This window comes from Benincasa hispida, chromosome 6 (assembly GCF_009727055.1).
Source record: "Benincasa hispida cultivar B227 chromosome 6, ASM972705v1, whole genome shotgun sequence".
Lineage (NCBI taxonomy): Eukaryota > Viridiplantae > Streptophyta > Magnoliopsida > Cucurbitales > Cucurbitaceae > Benincasa > Benincasa hispida.
In genome coordinates this window covers 4939579-4965545 of record NC_052354.1, presented here as the reverse complement: position 1 = coordinate 4965545, position 25967 = coordinate 4939579, and the positions used below count along the sequence as shown (strand labels likewise).

Genomic DNA, 25967 nt, shown 5'->3' with positions numbered 1-25967 from the left:
AGTTGTCTTCAAGTATAGCAAAACAAATTTGAATACCTTTACAAAAAATGAACGCTTCATTTATATTAAAAGATATTGTATATATTTGTTCTATAATACAAGCGATAAATATCAAATTCCTCTTCATAAGAGGTGCATACAAAACATTTTTAAGTACTAGATATCTATCTTCAAAAAACAACTTTAGATCTCCCACTGTTTCAGCTGAGACAACCTCTCCTGTTCCAACTTTGAGGGTTATCTCACCTTCTTCAAGCTTTTTCCAAGAACAGTTTCCTGAAACGAGAAACAAATATGATTAGTGGCTCCTGAATCTAGTATCCAGGTTGAAGTATCATATTCCACTAACATGTTTCAACGACCAGTAAATCATATTTATCTTGTGTCGTTTTCTCAGCTTTCTTCTCTGCAAAGTACTTCAGGCAATTTCTCTTCCAATGCCCGTTTTGGTTAAGTGGAAACATTTTCCTTTATCTATATCCTTCTTTCTTTTTCTTATCTTGAGAGCCTACCCTTTTCCCTTTTTTTTCATTTGAGCTTTAGAGGGTTCAGCTTTATTTTTAGAGGACGATCCTCTTGTAAATTTTTTCTTAGTGGTAGCAACATTTGCTTCCACTTCCTTCCCCTTACTTAAAGTAAGGTTTTGGAATCCTTGGAGCTCGTTAATAAGGGTAGTGAGGTTAAATTCTATCTTATTTAAAGACACATTTGTCTCAAAAGGTATACAACTCTTCGGAAGAGATTGTAAGATAAAGCTAACCTGATTAGCCTCATCAATGGGTCTGCCATTTACTTCAGCGATATCGAAGTACATCATCATGTCCGGGACATGTTCTCTAATAGAAGTCCCCTCCTTCATCCGCTTCGTGTAAATGTGCTTAATTAAATACCAATATTTTTTTTCATTGAATTTTTACATCATTTCACCTCAAAATTGAATTGATGTGAGTTTTGTTTCTTTCACCATCTAAACCTTTCATTTTCAAGAAATTAAAATTAAGAAAAATAATATATATTTATTTTTACTTCATTCAAACATTTTTCATTGAATTGTCACATCATTATTTTTAGTACTACATTATTTAATTTTTATATTCTTATTGTGTTATATATATAAGTTTAATGCTATGATTTTTCATTTATGTATCCACTTCATTTTATAATAAACAATTTACAATTATTTTGTATGCAAATATTTTATGTCCTTCAATTTTGTAATTAGTTAATTACCAATATTTGATATTATTTTTCCATTTTCTTTTTAAACTTTTGTTCTCGCATCGACATTTACACATATTTAAATATACATCATGCTATCTTACTTTATTGAAATGATAATTAAAAATGGTCAATTATAGTCTAATTCAACCATAATCAAAGTTTCATTAACATAACAATTTCCATCAAGTTTCTGATGCTTGGTTTTATGAAGTTGAAATGTGGATGATATGCGTTGATGGAATTACGTTGTGCACTCAAGTTTCCCCAGCGGAATCCAAGTGTAAATTCCTCTAAGTTTCCTAGTAAGTCCAGGGTCGAACATAGGGACTTGTGAAAACAAATTACGTTGATAATTTTTATGAAGACTTTGCAGTAACCGGTTAAACAAATAAAGTGTTGGGTTGTTGTTTGCATTGATGAAAAATAAATAAATGCGGCGGAGTTTGAAAAGAGTTGGTAAATAGGAGATGCGATGAATATACGGTGAACGGGTTGAGAAGGGTTTCGACTAACACTCCCTAGAATGCGTTCATGCTTTGCGATGGAGTGTTCCTCCACATGCGGTCATCTATGCAGTGGTCTGGTTTTTGCATTTGTGTCCATTTCCTATTTTAGCTACAAAAATAGAACATTGAATGCATAATAACGCAAAATAACGGGTTAGCTGGGATTCAACATGCTGATCGACACAAGCTCATTTTCTCGTGAACTCCTATCATGATTGCCACATATTCTGCCTACAAACCTTCATAATTCTAAGTAAAAGACCTAAGATGACATACATTTCTGCATGTCATCAGTTTCCTAAAATTTCTACCCATATTTCCATAAAATTGAGACCTATATATTTCCATCGACATCGATATTTTGAACCTTGGTCGCATATCATCTGAACCATCATGTGTTAGCCTAATAGTAAATAAGAGAATATCCCCTTAATAAAGGACTAAGAGGACATGGTTTCAATTCATGGTAGCCACTTACCAAGAATTTAATATTTTACGAGTTTTCTTGACATCTAAATATTGTAAGGTTAGGCAAATGGATTGTCATGTGAGATTAGTTAAGGTGCGAGCTAGAACGACCATCGCGAATATTAAAAAATATATATATATCATCGGAATGCACATACAACCAGGATGGAAACAAGCTTATTTTTATTAAAAATTCCATAACAGAGATGGAACTTATATTGAAAACAAAAAGGACGCAAGGCATAAGAGACAGTCCCAACAAGCAAAAAAGAAAACAAAGATTAAGAAAGCTAATGAGGATGAAAGAAGAGTTGAAACCAAACATGGGTTTATGATGGAGCACCAAGGTAAGATGCAAGCCGCAAGATGTCACTGAAGATTCCACCTGCTGTCACTTGAGCCCCGGCACCCGGTCCCCGTACGATCAAAGGTTGTTTTCGGTACCTCGTCGTTGTGAAAGCGATGATGTTGTCGGATCCTGAAAGTTGTGCAAATGGATGATCATCCTTGTACCTTTGCATCTCGACGAATCCTCTTTGATTTTCGACATCCACCACCCCGACATATCTCAACACCTTCAGAAAATAATAAAGGTTAATCAAGTACATAAACACAAGAGGGGGGAAAAAGATTCAGGTAGTGAAATATACAGACACAGAGCAAGAGAAAAGGATTGCACCGCACAGTCAACTCTCAATTTTATAGGACTACATTTTTATCCTCACAGCAAATGTAATGGCTGTATGCTTTTCTATACCACAGACAACATAAAGGGTCTTTGTGAATTTTGGTAAAAAAACATACAATATGAAAAATAATCCTCGAGAAATGGCAAATACAAAATATATTTTTGGTTAAATTACAAATTTAGTCCCTAACTTTCATATCACTTAAAATTTACAGATCTACTAGACTCAAACTTAAAAGTTTAGTGTTTAATTAGACATAAATGTTAACTAGTAACTAATAGATCAATTCATTTTTAAAAAAATTGAATTTTTAAAGGTCATATTAGTTACAGAATTGAAAGTCTAGAGACCAAATGGGCACAAAATTGAAAAGTCAGGAATAAGAATTTATTAGACACTTTTGATACAAGCCCTCAAAGTTCAAGTAGTAAACTTATAATTTAACCTGTTTTAGGCTAAATAAAAGAATTTTGTTCAGTGACCAAAACAAAATAACCATGGAAGTTGAAGTACGAGTAGGATTTAAACCAAAATTATTGCACTAATCATTTTGATAGCTAAGATACTGATAATGCGTATGCTCAAGAAAACCATGGATATGCATGCACATTTTAGGTTCATCAAAGACTAATTCACAATAGCTTAAAATACACAGTGAACCCATCTTATCGCTAAAAGCACTGGCAGATTACGTAAAAAATTTCTTCAAAGTAAACTTGCAGAAATAATTTGTAGATACTCACTTCCCCAGCATTCTCAGCCTCCTGCCGTTTCCTCGTCAGATCAGCATCATATTGTGGCAATTGTTGCATAAATTCCTCAGGGGACGCACTGGCCTATAGTACATTGGAGGTCCGAGTCAACTATGGAGTACAAAATTTAAACATTAAATGTGACATGCATAAGGTTAAACATTATTAAGTCATACTCTTAATGGCTCCGGCACAAGGTTTTCCACTGGGATATCAGCTAGTTCTAGCTTCAAACCAGATTCTCTGGCAAGAATGATCACCTGAAACACGAAAGCAATTTCTTTTAAAGCATGCATTATTTCTTTAGTCAAGTTATACTCTATGCTGCATGCACAGACTTAACCAGTAGATGAAATGAAGAAATGAATAATTACTTTTTGAAAAGTTTTAGCAGAATAGATTCTTTGGGGTACTCGATATCTAGCCTAGTTTTAGAAAGCTTTAAAAAGTAAAATAAAATAACTACAAACCAAATTGGACTCTAATGGCTCATGTTCCTATCTTGAAGGAATTTACATTGAGTACTTCTGAGAGTAATGGGTTAAAACAACAGCAAACAAGGACATGAATTTACATTCCCTAAAGTTTTCATGGTTTTGAATTTTGCACAAGCTATTCCCAACACATATTTACCTTTCTGGCAACATCTGTTCCAGATAAATCATCTCTTGGATCTGGCTCAGTATAACCTGCCTGTTTTGCCTCGGACACTATGTCACTAAAAGACTTACTACCTGTAAAGTTGTTGAAGATGTAACTCAACGTCCCACTGCAGCAGAAAGTAGCATAAAAGCAAAGACTGTCAAATTCGTGGGGGATACAACATCAATTGTTTGAAAGGTTTTAAAGAGTGTTTTACTTTTTCACATGCATATTTCAGCGACAAGCGAGAAATAAATTTTCAATCTACTATTGCTACACCTCCCACTCTAAAAACTCTTGAAATCCATAGGAAGATTGGAGTGGAAGGTTTGCTGATTGGATACTCAAGAAAATTGACAAGAATGGACGGGATGTTTTTAACCCACATCAAGTATAACTGTGTATGCATGGTTGTATATTAACATTTTTTTTTTCTTTAATGCAAAATCAAACTTTTGTCTAGAAAAAATGAACGAATACACGAGAAAAAAAAAAAAAAAAAAAAAAAGGGAGCAGCCACAAAAGGGATCATCCTACACAAAAGAGCCCCAATCAAGTAAAATAAGACTAAGAGTAATTACAAAGAGATTGTCATTGAAACCCAAAAAGAAACGTAGAATCCAACGAGGAACAAAGCATCGCTCGAAGACCTCTCTCAATCTCTAAAGATTATATCATTCCCTCTCGCACCCCGCCTACCAAAAAAGAAAGAAGAAGAAGAATGGGAAGGAACAATAATAAATAAAAATAAATAGATCCCTTTGACAGAACAATCCTATGGGATTCAGGTCGAGATAAAATAGTCTTTCTCTCTAGCATGATGGGGACAATTATTTTAGGTGAAGAAAATATAAAGTAAAACTTTATTCAAAGAGAAAAGACAAGTAATGAATATATCAAAACCTGAAGATGCCTTCAATACGCAATATTTTGTCTCCAGTTTCAAGCAAAACACGTAGGGTGCTAATAATTGGAAGACCGGCACCAACTGTAGCTTCATAAAAGTAATGAGTATAGGACTGTCGTTGAAGTGCTCTCAATTTCAAATACTGGATTGGACAGCAAATATGCAGCCAAAGAATTAGGACGGTGCATTCTAAATAATAATTTGCAATGTAACATAAAAGACATAGGTTTAATCATTCATGATTCCATCAAATTCTCTTTTTCTGAAATTTTTGGTTAAACAAAGCCGTACTGAACTAATTTCTCTAAGTAAAAGTTCACCATTTCTTTTTCAAATCCCACAAACGATTAACAGAAATTTTATTATTCATCCGGAAACCTCTCTCAATTCCCTGATTGTCAATGAAATGAAGTTTTTTTTTTTTTTTTTTTTTTTTTTTGGAAACAAGGGTATTCATTTCATTGATATATGAAACTAAACAAAAAAAAGGAGGCCCTATGTATTATAGAAAACAATCCCAATGCATAATGAGGGATGTAAGACAAGTCCTCCACATTCTTCAAATAGGAAAGACCCTTCCCATGCATAAAACTTGAAAGCTTCCACATTCTACAGCCATCAATACATTTTCTTTTCTTTTCTTTTTTCTTTTTTTCATTTTTTATTTTTTGGAAATAAGAACCTTCATTTCATTAATGTAATTTCCAAATAGGAGCAAAGTAATTTCCAAATAGGAGGTACCTGATCCAGTGGTCCAGAGTTAGCCCTTTTATTTGGAGTAATGACATGAATTCCTCTTCGAAGCCAGTTGTAGTAGTAGCTAGCAATATCTGGATTGGCCGTGCAATCCACCAAAACAGTATTTGGAATAAAATGATTTTGATGCACATGCTGCACAAACTTTTCCATATCTGCCACTTCACCTCTCTCACTTTGAAGTTCTCTCCAATTAGATAAGTCAAGTCCCCTACAATCATATATTGCAAATAATTGCATTGAGTATAGGCAGGACTGTAAATTGAACAGTGCCAAACTGTTTTTCCGCTTCATTTGGGGGATAAGATACAAACTTTCCATTTATTATTATTATTATTATTGTTTTTGGGATAAGAAACATAACTTTCATTATCACAAAGCGTTATACAAAGGAGGGGGAGATGAGGTATCCCTACTCAACAAATTACAAAAAAGAAGCCCAACTAGTATAAATTTGGGTTAGGCTATAATTACAACAGAATTTAGAAGTGGAGAGCCAAGTAGAGGCAGAGAGAGTAACCAAACTCCAGATAAAGTCACTTAATTTCTTGATCACGAACGATTCTAGATTTTCTTTCAAACTTTCCATTTATATATATTAAGAACAAGAGAAGTGAAATTCTCATCCAACCATAAAGGAGACTACAATAAACTTATCCACTGGGCATGTATCAACAAGTTTCAATTCAAGGATTTCCAGAGAGCATCAAGCATGGGAATGCCAGGGACCAATGATAAAGTTGATGAATATAAAATGTAGAGAAGAGAGCATAAAAATAAAGAGGACAAGGAACAAGTCTACTCTATATCAGAACTTTAGAACATCAGAAGATAACTCCTTTAAAAGAATGACCTTTCTCGAGTACATCTTTGTAACGCACATACATCATAATCGCACACAGTGGAGGAGCGAACTTATAAACAAGCAATTAGGAAAATACTTAACCAAACCAACACAAAATATTTTAACACATGATGAAAATCCTCATAAACAAGCAAAGGATAGCTTTTTTAGCTTTCCAAATTGCAGGCATTAAGTGTGGTTGATGTAGGATAGAAACCATGTATAAAACTATCAGCTTGCACACACATCAACTAATCTCATGAAAAGAAACAATTGTCTGTCTTACACCATTTGGTTACCATGGAAATTCCTACAATTTTAATATCCAAGATATGTGACTTGAATTACCACTTTGGACAACTCTGGGTGGAAATAGCTATAAATTAACATAATAATTTGATACTGAAGAACAGGGTGGTTTATGTATTATTGAAAATGTAGTATTAGGCATGATTCTTAGGATGCACTAAAATTTCATTTATTCAAGGATAGGATGTCACCTGCATAAAAAGTGTCTAGGAACTAATCGCAGTTATTTGGACCAGGGTTTCCATGTATTATTCCCAATCAACTAAGGAAATGAAAACCGATGCTTATCTAAATAAGCTTTGATCGTTAAAAAACTTTGTAAACTGAAGCACATCTATATCAATGAAAGGAATTTAAAGTGAGTTTTTGAAACTTACTCATCGCACAAAAGCATGCTTCTGGAGCTAATAATTCCCATGACACGCAAGTCAATGTTAAAATCTTCTTTGAGAACTGATGCCTAGCAAAGAACAATTCAAAACCAGAACAATGAGATTTTTAGATAAACTTCTTCCAAATTATTAGCGTTTTTTCCTTCTTTTTTTGGTGGATAGGAAACCGAGAATGATGTATAGTGGCATAAACTTCTTCCATACTGTTAGTTTAGAAAGTGGCATTTTGACCAACTGAAAATATAGGGTATGTGGCAATTTATGAGAAACAATACTTCCCAATTCTCAAACTAAGTATAGCTTAATTGGTTAAGGCATATATCCTCAGCCAAGAGGTCCAGGGTTCAAATCTCCCACCCATATTTTGAATTGTTGCAAAAGAAGGTGGTGGTATTTAATTGATAAATAAAAACCATAAACACTCAACTTTGACTTTGAGCAAACTTAGATATGGTTTGAGTAATCAATTTTTAATAATATTTTAAGTTTCAGATACATTAAAGGCACAGAGAGACACGTGGGAGACATATTAAGAAATTCTCAAGATAGGGAGTACAAGCTCGTGATAGTCCTCATCGAATTATTAAGAAGTATCAAGGAGTGGATAGAAAAATGGAAAAGTAATATCTCTTACTCAGTCCCACCCTTATTTCCATCCCCATCCCCAATCCAGACGACCCTCCCATTAGCTATTGAAGAAAGTCCTAGTTCGTGGTTTCTTTTTTTCCAGTTTTTTTTTTATCCCAACCTCCACAAAAAAGAAGGAAAAGAAAGGCAGGCATGATCGTTGAGAGATAAGCAATATCATCAAAACTAAATTACCCACATGGATTTTATAATCCTTGGATAGCACAAACCACAAAAGTAAAATAAATTTGAAATAATCAATAGAAAATTCCATTAGTCACTATTACCTGATCCTTTAGCTGCTCAAGTAACGTGGCACCAATAAGTCCAGGTCCAATGATTCCCATTGCTATTGTTGTTCGCGACAGATAAAATCTTGAGTGCACGGCTCTCAAGGCTTTTATACAATCTTCTCGCCTAACAACTACAGTAATGTTGTATTCAGTGCAGCCTTGGGCGATAGCTCGGATATTTATGTTAGCCTGCATTGTAACTTACCATCATTATTCTCTGAGATCAAAAGAATAATCATAACATCATGGATTAAAGATAGAAGCAAGCAAGAAAATTAATTTTTCGGAAATGAATTTTAGCAAACCAAGTAGAGAAAAAAATAAATTACACAACATAATAAAGAAAATTAAGTGCTAACTCAGTTAAAACCATAAAATTCTTATATAATTGGTCTTTTTTTTTTTTTAATGAGAGACAACCAAACTGAATTTCATTGATGGTATGAAACTACAAAAGGCCTAAGATAGCCATGAAGATAACAAAAAGCAATTCCACTATACAATAAGAGAAGTAAGACAACAATCAGAAAAGAATGCAGTGAATTTAAATCATGACAGAAAAGTATATATAAGATCTTCAAAAGAGATAGAGAACTATGTGGGTTTGTCCTTGAAAATGCAGTGGTTGCACTCAAGGCATATGAGTCATAGGTAGGCTTTGATAATGAAGGACAATATAGAACTTCCTTTTCTTTCCTGAAGGCATGGCTAATGAGAAGCAAACTGGAGAAGTGTGAGAGGATTCGTTCGGGAAAACCAAGTAGTAGTTGAAAGCTGCCAATATTAGTCCAGAAGGCTGGTGCATATTCACAAGTGACCAAAAGGTACACATAAGGCCATGAGGGTCTCGCTATTATTATGGCAATTAGCACAGCAACTGGGAGCCAAAACAATTCATGGGGCTTTCTTAATCAATATATTCGGTGGTGTTGATGCATCTGTGGCTGACTTCCCAAAGATAGAATTTAACCTTTTTGGGGATGTAGCCTCTCCATAATATTTAGATAAAGATCCTTTTGGGGAAGATTTCCACTCGATAATAGATTGTGAGATAGAGATTTAGCTGTGTAAATTTCTGATATCTCAAGGTTCCATTTCCATTGGTCCTCCACCAAATTTCAAGATGGGGGTTATATAAGAGTAGATAGAATGGACCACTCCATGATTTTGGCGTCCTCGGTGAGGTGTCTTCTCAAGGCAAGATTTCAAGAAGTGTTATCACTATTCCAACAATCAGTAATGGTTGAATTCTTACTATTTGTGAGAGCATAAAGTGATGTAGCAGGATTAACGTAAATTAGGTATCATGGTCAAATTCTTAATTGATTAGGATTGAGATTAATTTCTATGATTAATTAGAGTTAGGATTAGTTTCCTTGGTTTATCAGGATTAGGATTAGTTTCTTCAATTAATTTAGATTAGGATTAGGTTGCTTTCCAATTCTCTATATTTTTTTAAAAAAAGGAAACGAGTTGCTTTATTCATTAAGAAAATGAAATGAGACTAATCCTTAGAATACAAGGATACGATATGGATCAGCAGGAGCACCAGGACATCTCAACTAGGTTGACACCCCCTAGCACCCTCATCATTTCCGAGAACAAAATATAAGATTAAATAAAAGATTTTATAACAGTACAAAGAGAAACTTTCAGTACTTAGGGAACAAATTAAAAGCAAGACAGCCTAAGAACAATAATAAAACACGGCTAGCCTTTGGGAAGATAGCTTCAAAGTTCCGGAGAAATGAAGGCATGCCAATTCAAACTGATTTCTTGGCATGAGTAAGCTGCAAAGGTGCTAGTGAGAGAGCTCCACAAAGAGGCATTAAACTTGGCTGCTTCAAATCTTGTGAACCAAGGAATTTCCTTATCTTGGAAGACTCTTTGGCTCCTTTCAAACCATAAATCTGCCAGCACTCCCTTAACAGCATTGACCCACAAAATTTGTTGTTTTTTCTTAAGGTTTGGACCTACTAGCAACTGTGGGATGTTATCTCTGAATGCTTCTCCAAAAGCCCAGCTTAAGTTGAAAGTCTTGAATAGTGAGAACCAGCAATTTTGAGCATAAACACAATAAAAAAGGTGTTGAAGGTCTTCCCAATTCCTTTTACACAAAGCGCATCTATTAGGAGAAAGGTAATGGGAGGACAGCTTCTTTTGCAACACATTTGAACAGTTTAGAGTTCCAAATATCAATATCCATAAGACTATATTTACTCGCCTCAGGCTTTTGGAGTTCCAAAGTGCTTGTCTTAAAGATTTATCGATTGGAGGGGCTTTGCGAAGATGAATGACTAGTGATTTAACCGTGAAAAAGCCATTGGACTGCAATGACCATGAGTGTTTGTCGAAGCAATCTTTCACTTCTACTATTGCAACTAAGCTTAACAAAACTTGAAAATCTGAAATTTCTTCCTCTTATAGTAGTCTTCTAAATGAGATGCACCAAGAGGAAGTGCTTTTATCCTAATGATCCAACATTGAGCCATTTGGTTAAAGAGCTATTCGGAACAAACTAGACTAGGGAATCTGAGATTGAATGGAGTATTTTTTATCCAAGCATCCAACCAGAAAGTTATTCTGCAGTCGTTACCTATTTTGAAGACTGCCAATTTTTCCACTTTCAGCCACAACTTTGAGATATTGATGTGTTATAATTCTATAATTAGGGTTTTCCACTCTTGTAAATATTTGTGATATTTTCCTTTTCTATGCTTTGTACTCTTGTATATATTCATATCTTTGGTGAATGAATAAAGCATTTTGATTCTTTCTCAAACCTAAGAGTTTTACATGGTATCAGAACTCTCTAAATAAACTTAGGGTTTTTGTGAACCTTAGGGTTTGAGAATTTAGAACCCATTTGTGATACGTTTAGGGTTTTGTGGAGAGATGAGTTTACTCACAGTCGCCGTCTTCGGTTCGTTCACCGTCGTTAGTCGCCGCCGCCGCCGGGAAAAAAAAAGGCTGTTTTTTCGACACCGCTCATTCCAACGAGAAGTCCAGCCGCCGATCTACAAAACCCCAAAGTCCAGTTGCCATCTGACCAGCGCATGAGGCTCATGCGCCGATTGTTCCAATTCACTGTCCGTCCACACTCCGGCACGTGTAGACACGTGCGCCGCCGTTTTTCGTCCATCTTCAGTGGGTTTCCTCAGTGTTGTTGGCTCTTCTTGGTGGTGTGTTTGTTTGGGATATATAGATATACTCATTGCTTGTGTAGACATATCTTCGGTAAATTAGGGTTTGATTCTTAGCTGTCCGGTGTCTACTTTTTGAGGTAATGGCTGATAAGAAACCAGTAATGTCTGAGATTGTTCCTATGGTGTCAAAAGTAACTGAACATAAGTTGAATGGATCCAACTACAATTCATGGAGATCAAATCCAGGAGGTGTTGTTTGCTATTATTGTCATAAACCTGGCCATACGAAACGTGAATGCAGAAGATTGTTGAATAAGGGTCAGAGGATGCCATCACCCTTTGCACATGTCGCCTCTACTCCTGATAATCTTGACAAGTCAATTACGATTTCTGCAGGGGAGTTTGCTAAATTTCAGCAGTATCAAGAGTCATTGAGGGCATCATCTTCTACTCCCATTACGACCTGTCTCTTATACACATCTAGATGTGTATAAGAGACAGTCTTTCCTCCACGTCAAAATGGGTCATTGACTCTGGCGCTACAGACCATATGTCAGGTAACCCCAGTTTATTCTCTACCCTTTGTACATCTACCTCTTCACCTAATGTCACTATAGCTGATGGAACCTCCACTCCTGTTTTAGGTTCAGGAACCGTCCATCTCACTGAATCAATTTCTTTGTCATCATTTACCAAATTTCTCATTTAATTTGATTTCGGTCAGTAAACTCACTCGTGATCTTCATTGTTGTTGTTGAAATACGTTGAATTAGCCCTAAGGACATTTTTGTAATTTATACTATATTTGCTAAATTAGGGTTTCACCTCATTCTATTTATATCTGAGGTTGGGTCTATTGTATGTATGACATTAAAATAATAAGTCCTTTTCTATCGTGGTTTTTCTTCCCTGAATTAGGGTTTTCCATGTAAACTCCTTGTGTCGTCTTCTTTCTCTTCTATTTCAATATGGTATCAGAGTCAGGTGATGAAACCCTAGCCCCAATAGAAGAAACTCAGTCATCAAACTTGATAGGTGAAGGTACACTGACTAATGAGGTTGTGATTCAAGCAGTAGTTGACCGCTATCTCCGAACCATCATCCTAAGTGGCGCAGCCGAACAGATCCAGCCAGCGAGCTGAACAGCAGGTGGTGGGCTTGCTCCAGCCGGCGCGCCGATTAGCTTCCAGACTCGGCCATTCCAGCCGAACACCATCGATGAAGGTCCCTCAGCTTCACACGTTCTCTAGTCGGCGCACGCGAGTGATTTGTAGCCGATCGGTCCCTCGACTTCGCACGGGACCGAATTTGCTCCAGATGGTCTTGGGTTTGCTCCAGCTGTCAGGTCGGGTCAGATCGGCGCGATTTCTTCAACCCCGCAGCCGATCGCCAAGTCTTCTGTCTGTTACCCACCATCGCATCCGTCTGGGAGCAGCACCGATCACGGGTTGCCGCACTTTGCTGCCGGTAGACTTCCGACAGTAGCTTCTTCACAGTACCAGGGTGGACAGCTTATTCCTCATGTGTATCCAATTCAACCTCAGTTTCGAATGGGTGATTCTGTTGAAGAAAATCCCATGATTTTTGGACAGAAAAATTCCAGATCTGAATCTCATGGGAAACTCCAACAACAATTGGTTAGTCTCCAGCAACAGATGGCCACCCTGGGAGCCAGATTGAATGGCCGTGATTCTTCCCCGATGTATTCAGAAAATCCGGTATCAATGTTTCCTACTCTTCCTACTACTAATTTTTTATCTGGAACTATAGGAAATTTTGCAGGAATGATCATGGGAGAGAAGTTGAATGGGCAAAATTACTTCTCTTGGTCCCAAACAATTAAAATGGTTCTTGAGGGACGCCCTGAGTTTGGATATTTGACTGGAGAGATACCACGATCGAATCCTGGGGATCTTCAAGAGTGTGTCTGGAAGGCAGAGGATTCTTTGCTCCGCTCAATGTTAATCAGTAGCATGGAACCACAAATCGGGAAACCTTTACTCCATTCAGCCACTGCCCGAGATATTTGGGATGCAGTCCGACGGTTATATTCGAGACGTCAGAACGCATCCCGCCTGTATACTCTACGTAAACAGGTTCACGAATGCAAACAAGGGAGCATGGATGTAACGTCATACTTCAGCAAGATGTCATTGTTATGGCAAGAAATAGATCTATGTCGGGAGATCATCTGGAACTGCCCGCAAGATGGAATTCAATACTCCAAGATAGAAGAGGTTGAGCGTGTTTCTCGCAAGGTTGCACCCCAAATTTGATACAGTTCGGAGTCGAATACTAGGGCAGAAGCCAATACCATCTCTCATGGAGGTTTGTTCAGAGGTTAGATTGGAAGAAGATAGATCGAGTGCAATGAATGGGTCGGGTGTTACCACTGTAGAGTCAGCTGCCTTCGGGGTGAAGTCCGCTGGAGCTGATGGTGACAAGCAGAATAGTAAAACACCCCCAGTATGTGAGCATTGCAAAAAACAGTGACACACGAAGGATCAGTGCTAGAAATTGTATGGTCGCCCTCCGAATGACAAGTCGAAATCTGGGCGTGCTCTAGTGGGTGAATCAGTTGAAAGGGCCACACAACCTCAGACACAGCCTCCAGTGACCAACCCTGGTGATTCAGGTACCATAGGGATCGGAACAGTTGCTCAATCAGGTAACCCTCAATCTTTTAGTTCCTTGTTGAAGGGAATGAATTATGGATTCTAGATTCAGGAGCGACCGATCACTTGACTGGCTCATTCGACCAGTTTCTCTCATACTATCCAAGCGCTGGAAATGAGAGGATTCGAATTGCGGATGGGTCCTTCGCTCCTGTTGCTGGAAAAGGCAGACTGTCACCATTTCAGGGATTAACTCTGCAAAATGTCTTACATGTGCCCAAAATTTCTTACAACTTACTATCAAATAAGCAAATAACAAAAGATTTGAACTGTAGAGTTGTCTTTCACCAGATACTGCTTTGTTTCAGGACTTGAGCTCGGGGAAGACGATTGGCACTGCCGATATGACAGAGGCCTATATTTCCTTTCTGAAGATACTTCCTCCAGAAGCTTGTTTAGGACTAGTCTTTTATCTTTTCGTTTAACTATGTCTGAAACAAATTATTTTATTGTGGCATTTCGTCTTGGACATCCTAGTTTTCAATATATGCGATACTTTATTTCCTCATTTATTTCCATAATGTGAATGTTTCTTTCATATCTTGTGATGTCTGGTATATGTGCTAAACAACTCCGCGTATACGTTTGTTTTCCTCAACCCTATAAACCTAACCCAGCCTTTTTCACTTGGTCCACAGTGATGTTTTGGGGTCCCTCAAGTATCTCTACCCTGTCTAGTAAACGGTTGGCTTTCGTAACTTTCCATCGATGACACATACTCGACTTACATGGGGTATATCTGCCTTGCTAATAAGTCCGAGGTTTTATCCTACCTTCAAATATTCTATTAACCACTATATTAACACAGTTTCCAAACAACAAAAGATTGTCACTTCTTCGGAGTGGACAATGGTCGTAAGTTTGTTCAAATCACACCTTCCAAAAAAATTACCCTAGTGTCAAAGGGGATTATCCATCAAAACTCGTGTGCCATATACTCCACATACATGAGGTGGCTAAAATGAAAAAATTCGCCATCTCATTGAAGTTGCTCGTTCTTTGAATGATTCCAGCGTCCTCCCTTCGTACCTGTGGGGAGATGCGGTTCTTACCACAGCTCATCTAATTAATAGAATGCCTTCACGAGTTTCTAAAGTTTCAACTCCTCTTGAGTGCTTCAAAGAGTCCTATCAGTCTACTCGTCTTATTCCTGAGTTCCTCTTTCGCCGTGTTTTGGGTTGTTACATGCCTTTGTTCATACTCATGGTCCACACCGAACTAAGTTTGCTCCACGAGCTCAAAAATGTGTGTTTGTCGAGTATCCCCTTCATCAGCGAGGCTATATGCTTTCATCCATCTTCTAGAAAATATTTTGTCACTATGTATGTCACGTTCCTTGAAGATAAACCGTTCTTTCCCATTAGTCATCTTTAGGGGGAGACCACGAATGAAGAGACTAACAGTTCCACGTACTCCATACCTATTAGCTTCAATCTTGAGCCTAGTCCCAATATACCTGAACTTGAGCCTAGCCCTAATATTCCTGGACCTAGTCTACCTAGTCTTGAACCTAACTCTACTCCTGTTGTTCCCGTGTCGGTTCTTCCTACTAGACAAGTGCCCTTGATAACATACTATAGGAAGAATCTCAGAAAGGAAATTCAGGAAACCCCTGGTGTTCTATCGGAAAGTGTCCAAGCGTCGGAACCAGCTCAGGTTTAAGATCCCGTTGTTTCATAGGAGAGTCTTGAAGAGAAGTCTGGGAACATAGAAAATGATGAGACGAGCTCAAAGAAGGTTGAAACTTCATGAGGTAATGAGGTGCTGAAAGATCCTTAAGAAGATGCAGAATTGTCTCAAAAGTCTGATACTGAAGAAGGACAGACGAAAACTGACAACTATGATACCACTCTGAATATGCCAATTGCCCTGAGAAAAGGAACCATGTCATGTACAAAGTACCCTTTGCATAGTTTTCTAACCTATAGTAACTTATCTCCTGGTTTTAAGGCTTTCACTACTCAGCTGGATGCTCTAGCAATACCTACCAGTATACATGCGGTCATGGAAGTTCCCGAGTGGAAAGCAGCAGTAATGGAGGAAATGAGAGCTTCGAGGCATATAAGACTTGGGAGTTAGTAGCTCTCCCTAAAGGTCACAAAACAGTTGGTTGCAAATGGGTGTTCACAGTGAAGTATAAGTCTGACGAAACACTCGAGAGATATAAGGCAGGTTAGTTGCTAAAGGGTTCACTCAGACGTATGGGATTGATTATTCAGAAACTTTTTCCTCAGTGGCTAAGTTAAACACGATTCGTGTTCTTCTGTCTGTCGCCGTAAATAAAGATTGGCCCCTACATCAACTAGATGTAAAGAATGCCTTCCTAAATGATGAGTTAGAAGAGGAAGTTTACAAGAGTCCACCTCCAGGTTCCAAAGCTAAGTTTGGGAATCATGTCTGCAAACTCAAGAAGTCTTTATATGAGTTGAAGCAGTCCCCTAGGGCATGGTTTGACAGGTTCACCGTGTTTGTTAAGTCCCAAGGGTTTGTTCAAGGGCATTCTGATCATACCTTGTTTACCAAAAAATCACCCTTAGGAAAGATTGCTGTGTTGGTAGTGTATGTTGATGACATCATCCTATCAGTAGATGGCACGACAGAAATTGCTTAGCTAAAACAAAGGATGGCAGGTGAATTTGAAATCAAGGATCTTGGTAGTTTGAGGTATTTTGGGATGGAAGTGGCAAGATCAAGAGCAGGAATATCTGTATCTCAGCGGAAGTACACTCTAAACTTGTTGAAGGAAACAGGAATGACTGGATGCAAACCTATTGACACTCCTATTGAGGTCAATAGCAAACTGAAAAGCATTTCGAAAGGAGTTCCTGTGAATAAGGAGGGGTATCAACGCTTGGTAGAAAAACTGATTTACTTATCTCATACTTGGCCCGACATCTCCTATGCTGTGAGTGTGATAAGTCAGTTCATACAGAGTCCACATGAGGAGCACATGGAAGCTGTGACTCGAATTTTGAGATACCCGAAGTCCACCCCTGGGAAGGGCTTGGTGTTCAGAAAACATGACACACGGAGCATTGAGGCATATACTGACTCAGATTGGGCCAGATCTGTGACTGATAGAAGGTCAACCTCAGGGTACTGTACCTTTGTATGGGGAAATTTGGTAACTTGGCGGAGTAAAAAAAGGGTGTAGTGGCTAGGATAGTGTTGAGGCAGAGTATAGAGCTATGAATCTGGGAGTGTGAAGAAATCTGGTTGCAGAAAGTTTTATCTTATCTTCACGAGAGTAGTCCGGGGCCCATGAAGCTGTATTGTGAAAATAAGGCTGCCATTAGTATTACGAATAACCACAAACACCTACGGCCATCACATGCTCTAGCGTGTCGTCTCCTTTTGAAGAGCATTGTCGCTTGAGTCATCCGTCTATCTCTGTGTTGAAGAGTCTTCGTCCACAACTTTAACATTTATCTTCTTTCAATTGTGAGTCATGTCAGTTTGCTAAATTTCATTGTTTGAGTTCGTATCCTCGAGTCAATAAACGAGCTAGTACTCCTTTTGAATTAGTCCATTCTGATGTTTGGGGTCCCTATCCTGTTGAGTCCAAAGGAGGGTTTAGGTATTTTGTTACATTTCTCGATGACTATTCTCGTGTTACGTGGTTATATTTAATGAAAAGTCGTTCTGAGTTACTTTCTCAATTTTTATAACTTCCATGCCGGAAAATCAAATTTAGTTTTAGTGGTATTCCCTAAAAAATTTAACGGAGTGATAATGCTAAAAGGAATATTTCTCTCAATAACACTCAAATCTATTTATGATGCCCATGACATTCTTCATCAATCTTCTTGTGTTGATACTCCATTCTCAAAATGGGTTGCAGAACAAAAGAATCGTCATCATCCTTGAGACAGCCAGAGAGCTTTGATGTTTCAGATGCATGTTCCAAAATTCTTTTGGGCTGATGTTGTTTCCACAGCTTTGTTTTCTTAATAAATTCGCATGCCCTCTTCCTTCTTAAGGGTGAGATACCTTTTGTACTTTATGTCCCAAGCAACATTTGTTTCCCATTCAACTCAGAATATTTGGTTGTACCTGCTTTGTTCAGGATGTTCGACCTCAGCATACCAAGCTGGATCCAAAGTCCTTTAAAATGTATTTCCTTGGTTATTCCCGTGTCCAAAAGGGGTATCGGTGTTATTGTCCTAGTCTAAATAAATATTTAGTCTCTCCTGATATCACGTTTTTTTGAACATACCCATTTTTTTCATCCCGTCTTCTCTTCGAATAAGAGTCAGGGGGAGCATAAAGGAATTAGAGGATGATTTCCTTTGTCTACACAGTTATTTTCCTTCCGATCCTCTTCTTGATTCATCTCTAACCTGTGGCTACCTCTACTTCTTTCCTCCCATCGTTAAGGTCTATACTCGACGACAACTCCTCCAGTTCCATGCTCTGTACCAGAGTCTTCTTCGTCATTGGAATCCAGAAACGGGTGATGATCTTCCTATTGCTCTTCGAAAGATAAACATACTTGTGTTCATCCTATTTCCTCTTTGTTTCATATAACCATTTGTCACCTTCCACATGTTCATTCATTGCATCCTTAGAGTCTGTATCCATCCAGAAAATTGTTCATGAGGCTTTGTCTCAATCTTGGTTGTGCGCCGCAATGGTGGAGGAGATGACTGCCTTAGATGATAATTGTACTTGGGATTTAGTTTCTCTCCCTGCAGAAAAGAAGGCTATGGTTGCAAATAGATGTTTGCAGTTAAAGTCGATCGTGATAGTTCCTGTTGCTCGGTTAAAAGCACACCTCGTAGCGAAAGGCTATGCACAAACTTATGGCGTTGACTATGCTGATACTTTTTCTCCTGTAGCCAAAATGGCATCTGTGAGGTTGTTTATTTCATTAGCTTCAATCAATCATTGGCTTTTACATCAGCTTGATATTAAAAATGCATTTCTTTCATGGTGATCTTCAAGAAGAGGTGTATATGGAGCAACCACAGGGTTTGTTTGCTCAGAGGGAGAAATGGAACGATGTGTCGCCTTCTTAAATCCTTATATGGATTAAAGCAGAGCCCACGAGCTTGGTTTGGTAAATTTAGTCAGGTGATTGAAAGCTTTGGAATGCGAAAGAGCAGGTCAGATCATTCAGTTCTTTTTAAGAGATCTGAGGGTGGTGTCATCTTGTTAGTCTATATGTGGATGATATTGTGGATTACTGGTGATGATGCTTTAGGTATCCAGTCTCTAAAGACTTTCTTCATAAGTCAATTCCATACAAAAGATTTGAGCATGTTGAATACTTCTTAGGAATTGAGATAATAAGAAGCAAGAAAGGAATTCTATTATCACAGAGAAAATATGTACTTGACTTGTTGACTGAAACAGGAAAGCTAGGGGCTAAGCCATGTAGTACCCCAATGATGCCCAACCTAAAGCTCACAAAAGATGGAGAATTGCCAAAAGATCCTGAAAGATATAGGAGGTTAGTGGGAAAATTTAATTACCTTATAGTGACTCAACCCGACATAGCCTATTCAGTAAGTATTGTGAGTTAGTACATGTCATGTCCTACAGTTGATCATTGGGGCTGCATTGGAACAGATTCTTTATTATTTGAAGGCTGCTCCCAGGCGTGGTTTATTATATAAGGATTATGGTCATATTAATATTGAATGTTTCTCAAACGCCGATTGGGCAGGATCTAAAGAAGACAGAAGATCAACCTCAGGGTATTGTGTTTTTGTTGGTGGTAATTTGATTTCTTGGAAGAGTAAGAAGCAAAATGTGGTGTCACGTTCAAGTGCAGAATCAGAATATAGAGCAATGGCACAATCTGTGTGTGAATTGATTTGGATATATGATCTTCTCGTTGAGTTAGGATTTGAAATCACCACACCGACAAAGTTGTGGTGTGATAATCAAGCAACACTTCATATTGCTTCTAATCTAGTTTTTCATGAAAGGACTAAACATATTGAAGTTGATTGCCATTTTGTACGTGAGAAAATTCATCAAGGGTTGGTATCTACAGGATATGTGAAGACTGGAGAACAATTAGAAGATATCTTCACGAAAGCATTGGATGGAAGACGTATAGATTATCTATGTAACAAGTTGGGCATGATTAACATATATGCTCCAACTTGAGGGGGAGTGTTATAATTCTATAATTAGGGTTTTCCATTCTTGTAAATATTTTGTGATATTTTTCTTTTCTATGCTTTGTACTCTTGTATATATTCATATCTTTGATGAATGAATAAAGCATTCTGATTCTTTCTCAAACCTAAGAGTTTTACATGATGCAAGGACTTCTAAGATTACAGCCTACTCTACTTGAAGTGTGCCAACCAAACAAGCTGCTGCCATGTATACTTGTGACAACTTTACACCATAGGGAGGAGTTCTCATTCATAAATCTCCATCCCCATTTTGCTAAGAGAGCCAATTTTTTTTCTTTTAAACCACCCAGCCCTAAACCTCCTTCCTCTTGGGCTTTAGACACCTACTCCCACTTGGTTAAGTGGTTTATTTTCCCCCCTTTATGTCCTTCCCAAAAGAAGTTTCTCAAAAAAATTTCTAATCTGGATAACATCTTTCCTGGCACAAAGAAGGAAGACATATAGTAAGTAGGAAGATTTGAGAGTACTGACTTACAAACGGTCGCCCTTCCTCCTCGAGATAGGTTGTATCTTCTCCATTTGTCTAGTTTGCCTTGAAATTTGTCAACAACTGCCTGCCAGAACTCCACCTTTTTTGGGTATCCACCCAAAGGAAGACCGAGGTAAATGAAAAGGAGTTGCTCAATTTTACAATTGAATCTAGCAACCACTGGAACTAGCTTGTCTGAATCTACATTTATGCCACAAAGTGCTGATTTTTCCCAATTAATTTTTTGGCCTGAACATCACTCAAAAAGATCAAGGGTAGCTCGAAGAGTATCTAGCATGGCATCTTCATACTTGCAAAAAATTTTAGTGTCATCCGCAAATTGGAGAATAGAGACATGGATTTTATCTTTACCAACCGTGAAGCCTTCATATCTTCCTTTTCATGCAAACGAGTGATCAGGGCATTTAGCACTTCACTAGGAGAAAGGGGTCTCCTAGCCTAATTCTTCTTGTTGCATTGATTCTTCCTCGTGGCCTGCCATTAATGGAGATGGAGAACTTTGGGTTGGCGATGCAGCCCATTACCCATGAGATCCAATTTGGATCAAAATCTTTTCCATAAAGCACCTTTTCTAGGAAGGTCCAATCCACTCTATCAAAAGCTTTTTCTAAGTCCAACTTAAGGATCCAACCTTTTTTCTTTTTTGATCTATAATCTTCTACGGCTTCATTGGCTATGAGAATGGGTCATTGGCTATGAGAATGGGTCAAGGATCTATCTCCTCTCAATGAAAGCACTTTGAGTAGGAGCTATTATACTTAGCATGATCCCTTTGAGTCTTTCAGCTAATACTTTTACAATTATTTTATACGTAAAGGTTGTGGACTGATCGGCCTGAAATATTTTACTTTCACCGCATCTACCTTTTTTTAATTAAGCAAATGAAGTTCTCTTTAACACAAGAGTTGAGCTTTCCATTGCTATAAAATTCATCAAACAATTTTGTGAAGTTATCCTTTAGTTGATTTCAAAATTTGAGGATGAACTCTGGTGTAAAACCATCTGGGCCTGGTGCCTTGTTTTTTCCCAACCCCTTCACTGCCTTTCTGATTTCTAGGGTAGTGAATCTTGCCACAAGCTGCTCATTTTGGTTTCTTGATACTCTAGACCAGTCAAGATTAAGTGGTACGGGTCGAGATCCTTCACATTTTGAGTAAAGAGAGGAGTAGAACCCCAAAATGAGATCTTCAATGTCACAGTAGGATCTGGTTGGTAAACCTTGGTCATTAATCAGTTCTGCTATTAGATAGAGAGAGATTGTCTACTTGTTTTGATAACTTTCCCATTCTCTATAAACAAAAAGATTGTCTTCTTGTTTTGATAACTTTTGATTCATAATAAAAACTTTGATTTGATTATAGGAGAAAGTTTTCCTTTTATCTTTCTAGGCTACATTAATTTGGTATCAGATCAGCCGTCTGGGCCAACATTGACTGTCACGGTGGAAGACCAGGAAACTCTTAGTGACGTCGATTGCAAGAGGGAGCTTCATGAGTTGCGCTCGTTGTTTAATAGTCCACATCTAAGGGGAAACTCTTTAAATTCTAGAAAAAAATGTCTATAAACGATGAAGAAGAAAAGGTGTTGGGTGGCAGGTACTCATGATGAAGAAGAAATGAAGTTATAGAGACAAGGGCAATTTTGGTATTTTCTTCCAAAATAACCCTAATGGAAATTTTTACCGCATTGGACCTAGTGGGCCACATCAAGCAAAATTTCAAGTTTTATTTTAAAGAAGATGGCTCAAGAATTAAATTTCATTTCAAGTTGAAGAAATGTTCATGGAGTATCAATTTAATTCCAACTTGGATTTGGGAGATTTTACACCAAGAATTTTCAGTTGGAGTCTATCAATTATCACACTCAACAAGCCAAGAGAAGACAGCTTCACTTAATCACCTCGAACTCCAAGACGAGAACTTTCACTTTGCCATTTGGATTATTTGTTTATTTCGTTCATGTTCATTTTAAAACTCGAGGACAAGGTTTTTTTTTTTTTTTTTTTTTTGAGGGATAGAATGAAGTAATAGGATTAGAGTAAATTAGGGTATTATAGTCAAATTCTTAATTGATTAGGATTGGGATTAATTATCATGATTGATTAGAGTTAGGATTAGTTTCCTTGGTTTATTAGGATTAGGATTAGTTTCTTTGATTAATTAGGATTATGATTAGGTTGCTTTTCAATTCTCTAAAAATAGAGAGATTGTCTTTCTTGTTTTGATAACTTTCGATTCATTTGAATAAAATTCTCTCTTGATATTCCATAAAGTCTAGGGAAGGCTTCTTTGAGGGGAGATGAACCAAGCCAACTATCATTCCAAAAGGAAGTGGAATCTCCATCGCCTATAATGCTCACAACATTGTCAAGAATCAAGGTTTTTTTGTTGTACATTATATTTCCAGGGACCTTTCGATAAATTAAGCTTGGAGTTCATGAAGAGAGGGGATGGTCCATATTTAGTAACGAGGCACCTCCATGGAGCAATTTTCTCCCTTTGGAACCTCCAAATCTACTTGGCCAAAAGGCTACGATTCTTTAATTTGAGGTTAATTCATCCAAGGCCCCCTATACTTGCCAAGGCAGCTTGATTATCTACCATTTCAAAGAGTGAAAGCCTTTTTTATCCTTGTTACCATTCCACAAGAAGTTCATCCTGAGTTTTTCGAAGTGAGCTGTTGCCTTAGATGTTAGCTTAAAAAGAGAAAGGTAGTATGTGGGGAGGTTAAGGAGAGTTGCTTTTATCAACATTAACCTTCCTCCTTTCGAAATACGAGTGCCACTCCGACCCTTTAATCTTCTCACCACCTTTTCAGTGATGGATTCCCATAAGGAGATAGTAAAAGGTTTACCATTGAAAGGTAAGCCAAAGTAAGCAGAGGCTAGTTTCCAATAGCCAAGGTCGTGACCATGCTCATTATCCATGTTTATGCCCATGAATTTAGATTTCAAATAGTTAACACCAAGACCCAATTTGGATTCAAAGAGACGAATAGTATAAAAAGGGAAGAAAGCTTTTCCTTTTCAAAAAAGGAGAAAAGGATTGTGTCGACTAGGTCCTCATTTCCAACACCAAATTCCTCACTAGTACCATTTTTGACTTCTTGAGAAAGCATCCTACTGAGACAATCCACCACAATGATGAAAAGAAAAAAGGAAAGTGCATCCCCCTATCGAAAATATCTAGAATCCATGACTTTTCCCCTTGGTCTACCATGAATTATGATTATTACAAAAAAGAAGGTTGTTAATGATACACAACCCTAATATCCATCTTCTCCACTTGCTACCGAAGCCTTTAGCAACCAATAAGTTATCCAGGAAATCAAAGTCTATCGTATCAAAAGCTTTCTCGGTATCAAGTTTAATGACCACTCCATCTTTTTTAAATCTCAAGTATTGATCAATCAGTTCATTAGCAATCAAGGATGCATTAATAATTTGTCAATCAGCCATAAATGTCATTTGGTTTTCTTTAATAGGGAGGGAGCACTTTCTTAGGTCTTTCTAATATGACTCTGGCAATGACTTTATAGAGGCAAGTGGTGATGTTGATAGGTCTATAGTCACTCATAGGCCATAACTTTAGCATTAATTTTCATGGGGATGAGGAAGATATAAGTCTCGTTAAGATTTGCATTGATAGCATTCTCAAAAAAGTCATGAGTCATGGAACACCCTCTTAATATCAAACTTAAGGACGCTCCAAAGCTTTTTGAGGAATTCTGTGGTGTATCTGTCGGGTCCAGGGAAATTTTTGTTCCTCAAATCATATATGGCTTTCCATATTTCTCTTCCAGTAAACGGGACTTTAAGCGCCATGGCTTAAACGAGAGGAATGGGCCCAATTTTTATAGGTGGAAGGCTCCTATTGTTTGGTCTTTTGGTGTACAGGTTTTCCAAGAAATCAATAAATTTCGGCCTCAATTTCATGATATGTAACAAGACGCTTACCATCCCCTGTTAGATTTCAACCACTATGGTCTTCCTTTTGCACGAGGACATCCACAGAAGCAGATGTTTTTGTCACATTTAATGACTCATTTTAGTTTGCATTTTTGCCACCACATGATTTCTTCTTTGTAAGTAAGAGTTGATTACCTCTTTGATATACTTTTTTCTTTGATTTCCATACACGTCAAATTCCAGTTTTTCCTCCAAGTCGTCAATGCGATCAAGCTCATTCGAAAGATCTGTTTTTTTAACCTTGGTGCAGCCAAAAGTATCTTAGTACTAATCTTTAAGAGCTATCTTGAGATCTTTTGGTTTCTGAATAAAGTCGTGCCCTGCCAAACCACTCCGTTGATTGTTATTCCCCAATTACCAAGATGCTACTTAAAGGTATGATGTTCCATCCACATATTCACATGTTCTCAAATTTGAAGTATCCAAGGCCCCAATGTTAAGATTCAAGAGTAAGAAGGATCAAGTAATGGTTAGAGGTAGATCAAGGCAGTCTCTTGACAATGGCAATGTTGTATTTGTCTATGCACGATCCATAAATAAGGAAACGGTCTATTAGTTTCACAACAATCTTTTGCGAAAGTTGGATAGAGTATATTTATAGGATAGTAGAAGCCTAATGAAAGCATTATCCTCGATGAACTTGTTAAAAAGATGCATATTTTTTGTTCTCAACTCGCCACTCGTCTTCTCAAAAGGCCATCTAGGCTCATTGAAATCACCCCTACTATCCAAGTGGTCATTGCAAAGGTGTAATAGATCATATAATTCTACCTAGAAAGATCTATCTTCTAATTTCGTCTCCTATCAACCAAAAGAAATAGTCATCAATGAAAGCAATTTGAAGAGAGAGTTATTACGTTCAATGAACTCCAATTACTTGTGTTGTTGGATCATTCCATAAGATGAGAGTACCACCGGCTTTATTACAGGCATCCAGGGAGGCCCAAGCTATGTGTCCCGAGCTCCAAATGGTTTCAGTGAGAAGACAGTCGTAGTCTCTATTTTAATTCAACATGGATAATTTGAATTTTTTTCATATGATTAATTCAATGTGGACAATTTGAATTTAAAGAAAAATTACTCAATTTACCTAGTAAAGGAAAATAATTACTAATCAAATTATGCACATAT

General features: G+C 37.6%; 1 protein-coding gene across 1 annotated transcript in view; it reads right to left on the bottom strand.

Annotated features, from left to right (window-relative positions):
• Positions 1–2308: 2308 nt before the first annotated feature.
• The window catches only part of LOC120079677 (bifunctional aspartokinase/homoserine dehydrogenase 1, chloroplastic-like), a 35701-nt gene continuing 12042 nt past the window's right edge, over positions 2309–25967 (bottom strand). Inside the window, exons 11-18 of the mRNA XM_039033978.1 lie at positions 8401–8595; positions 7472–7554; positions 5927–6152; positions 5182–5327; positions 4270–4405; positions 3813–3896; positions 3628–3720; positions 2309–2770 (exon numbers count right to left, since the gene is read on the bottom strand). Of these exons, the coding sequence (XP_038889906.1) occupies positions 2525–2770; positions 3628–3720; positions 3813–3896; positions 4270–4405; positions 5182–5327; positions 5927–6152; positions 7472–7554; positions 8401–8595 (1209 nt within the window). The 3' untranslated portion in view covers positions 2309–2524. The remainder of the gene's footprint in view (positions 2771–3627; positions 3721–3812; positions 3897–4269; positions 4406–5181; positions 5328–5926; positions 6153–7471; positions 7555–8400; positions 8596–25967) is intronic.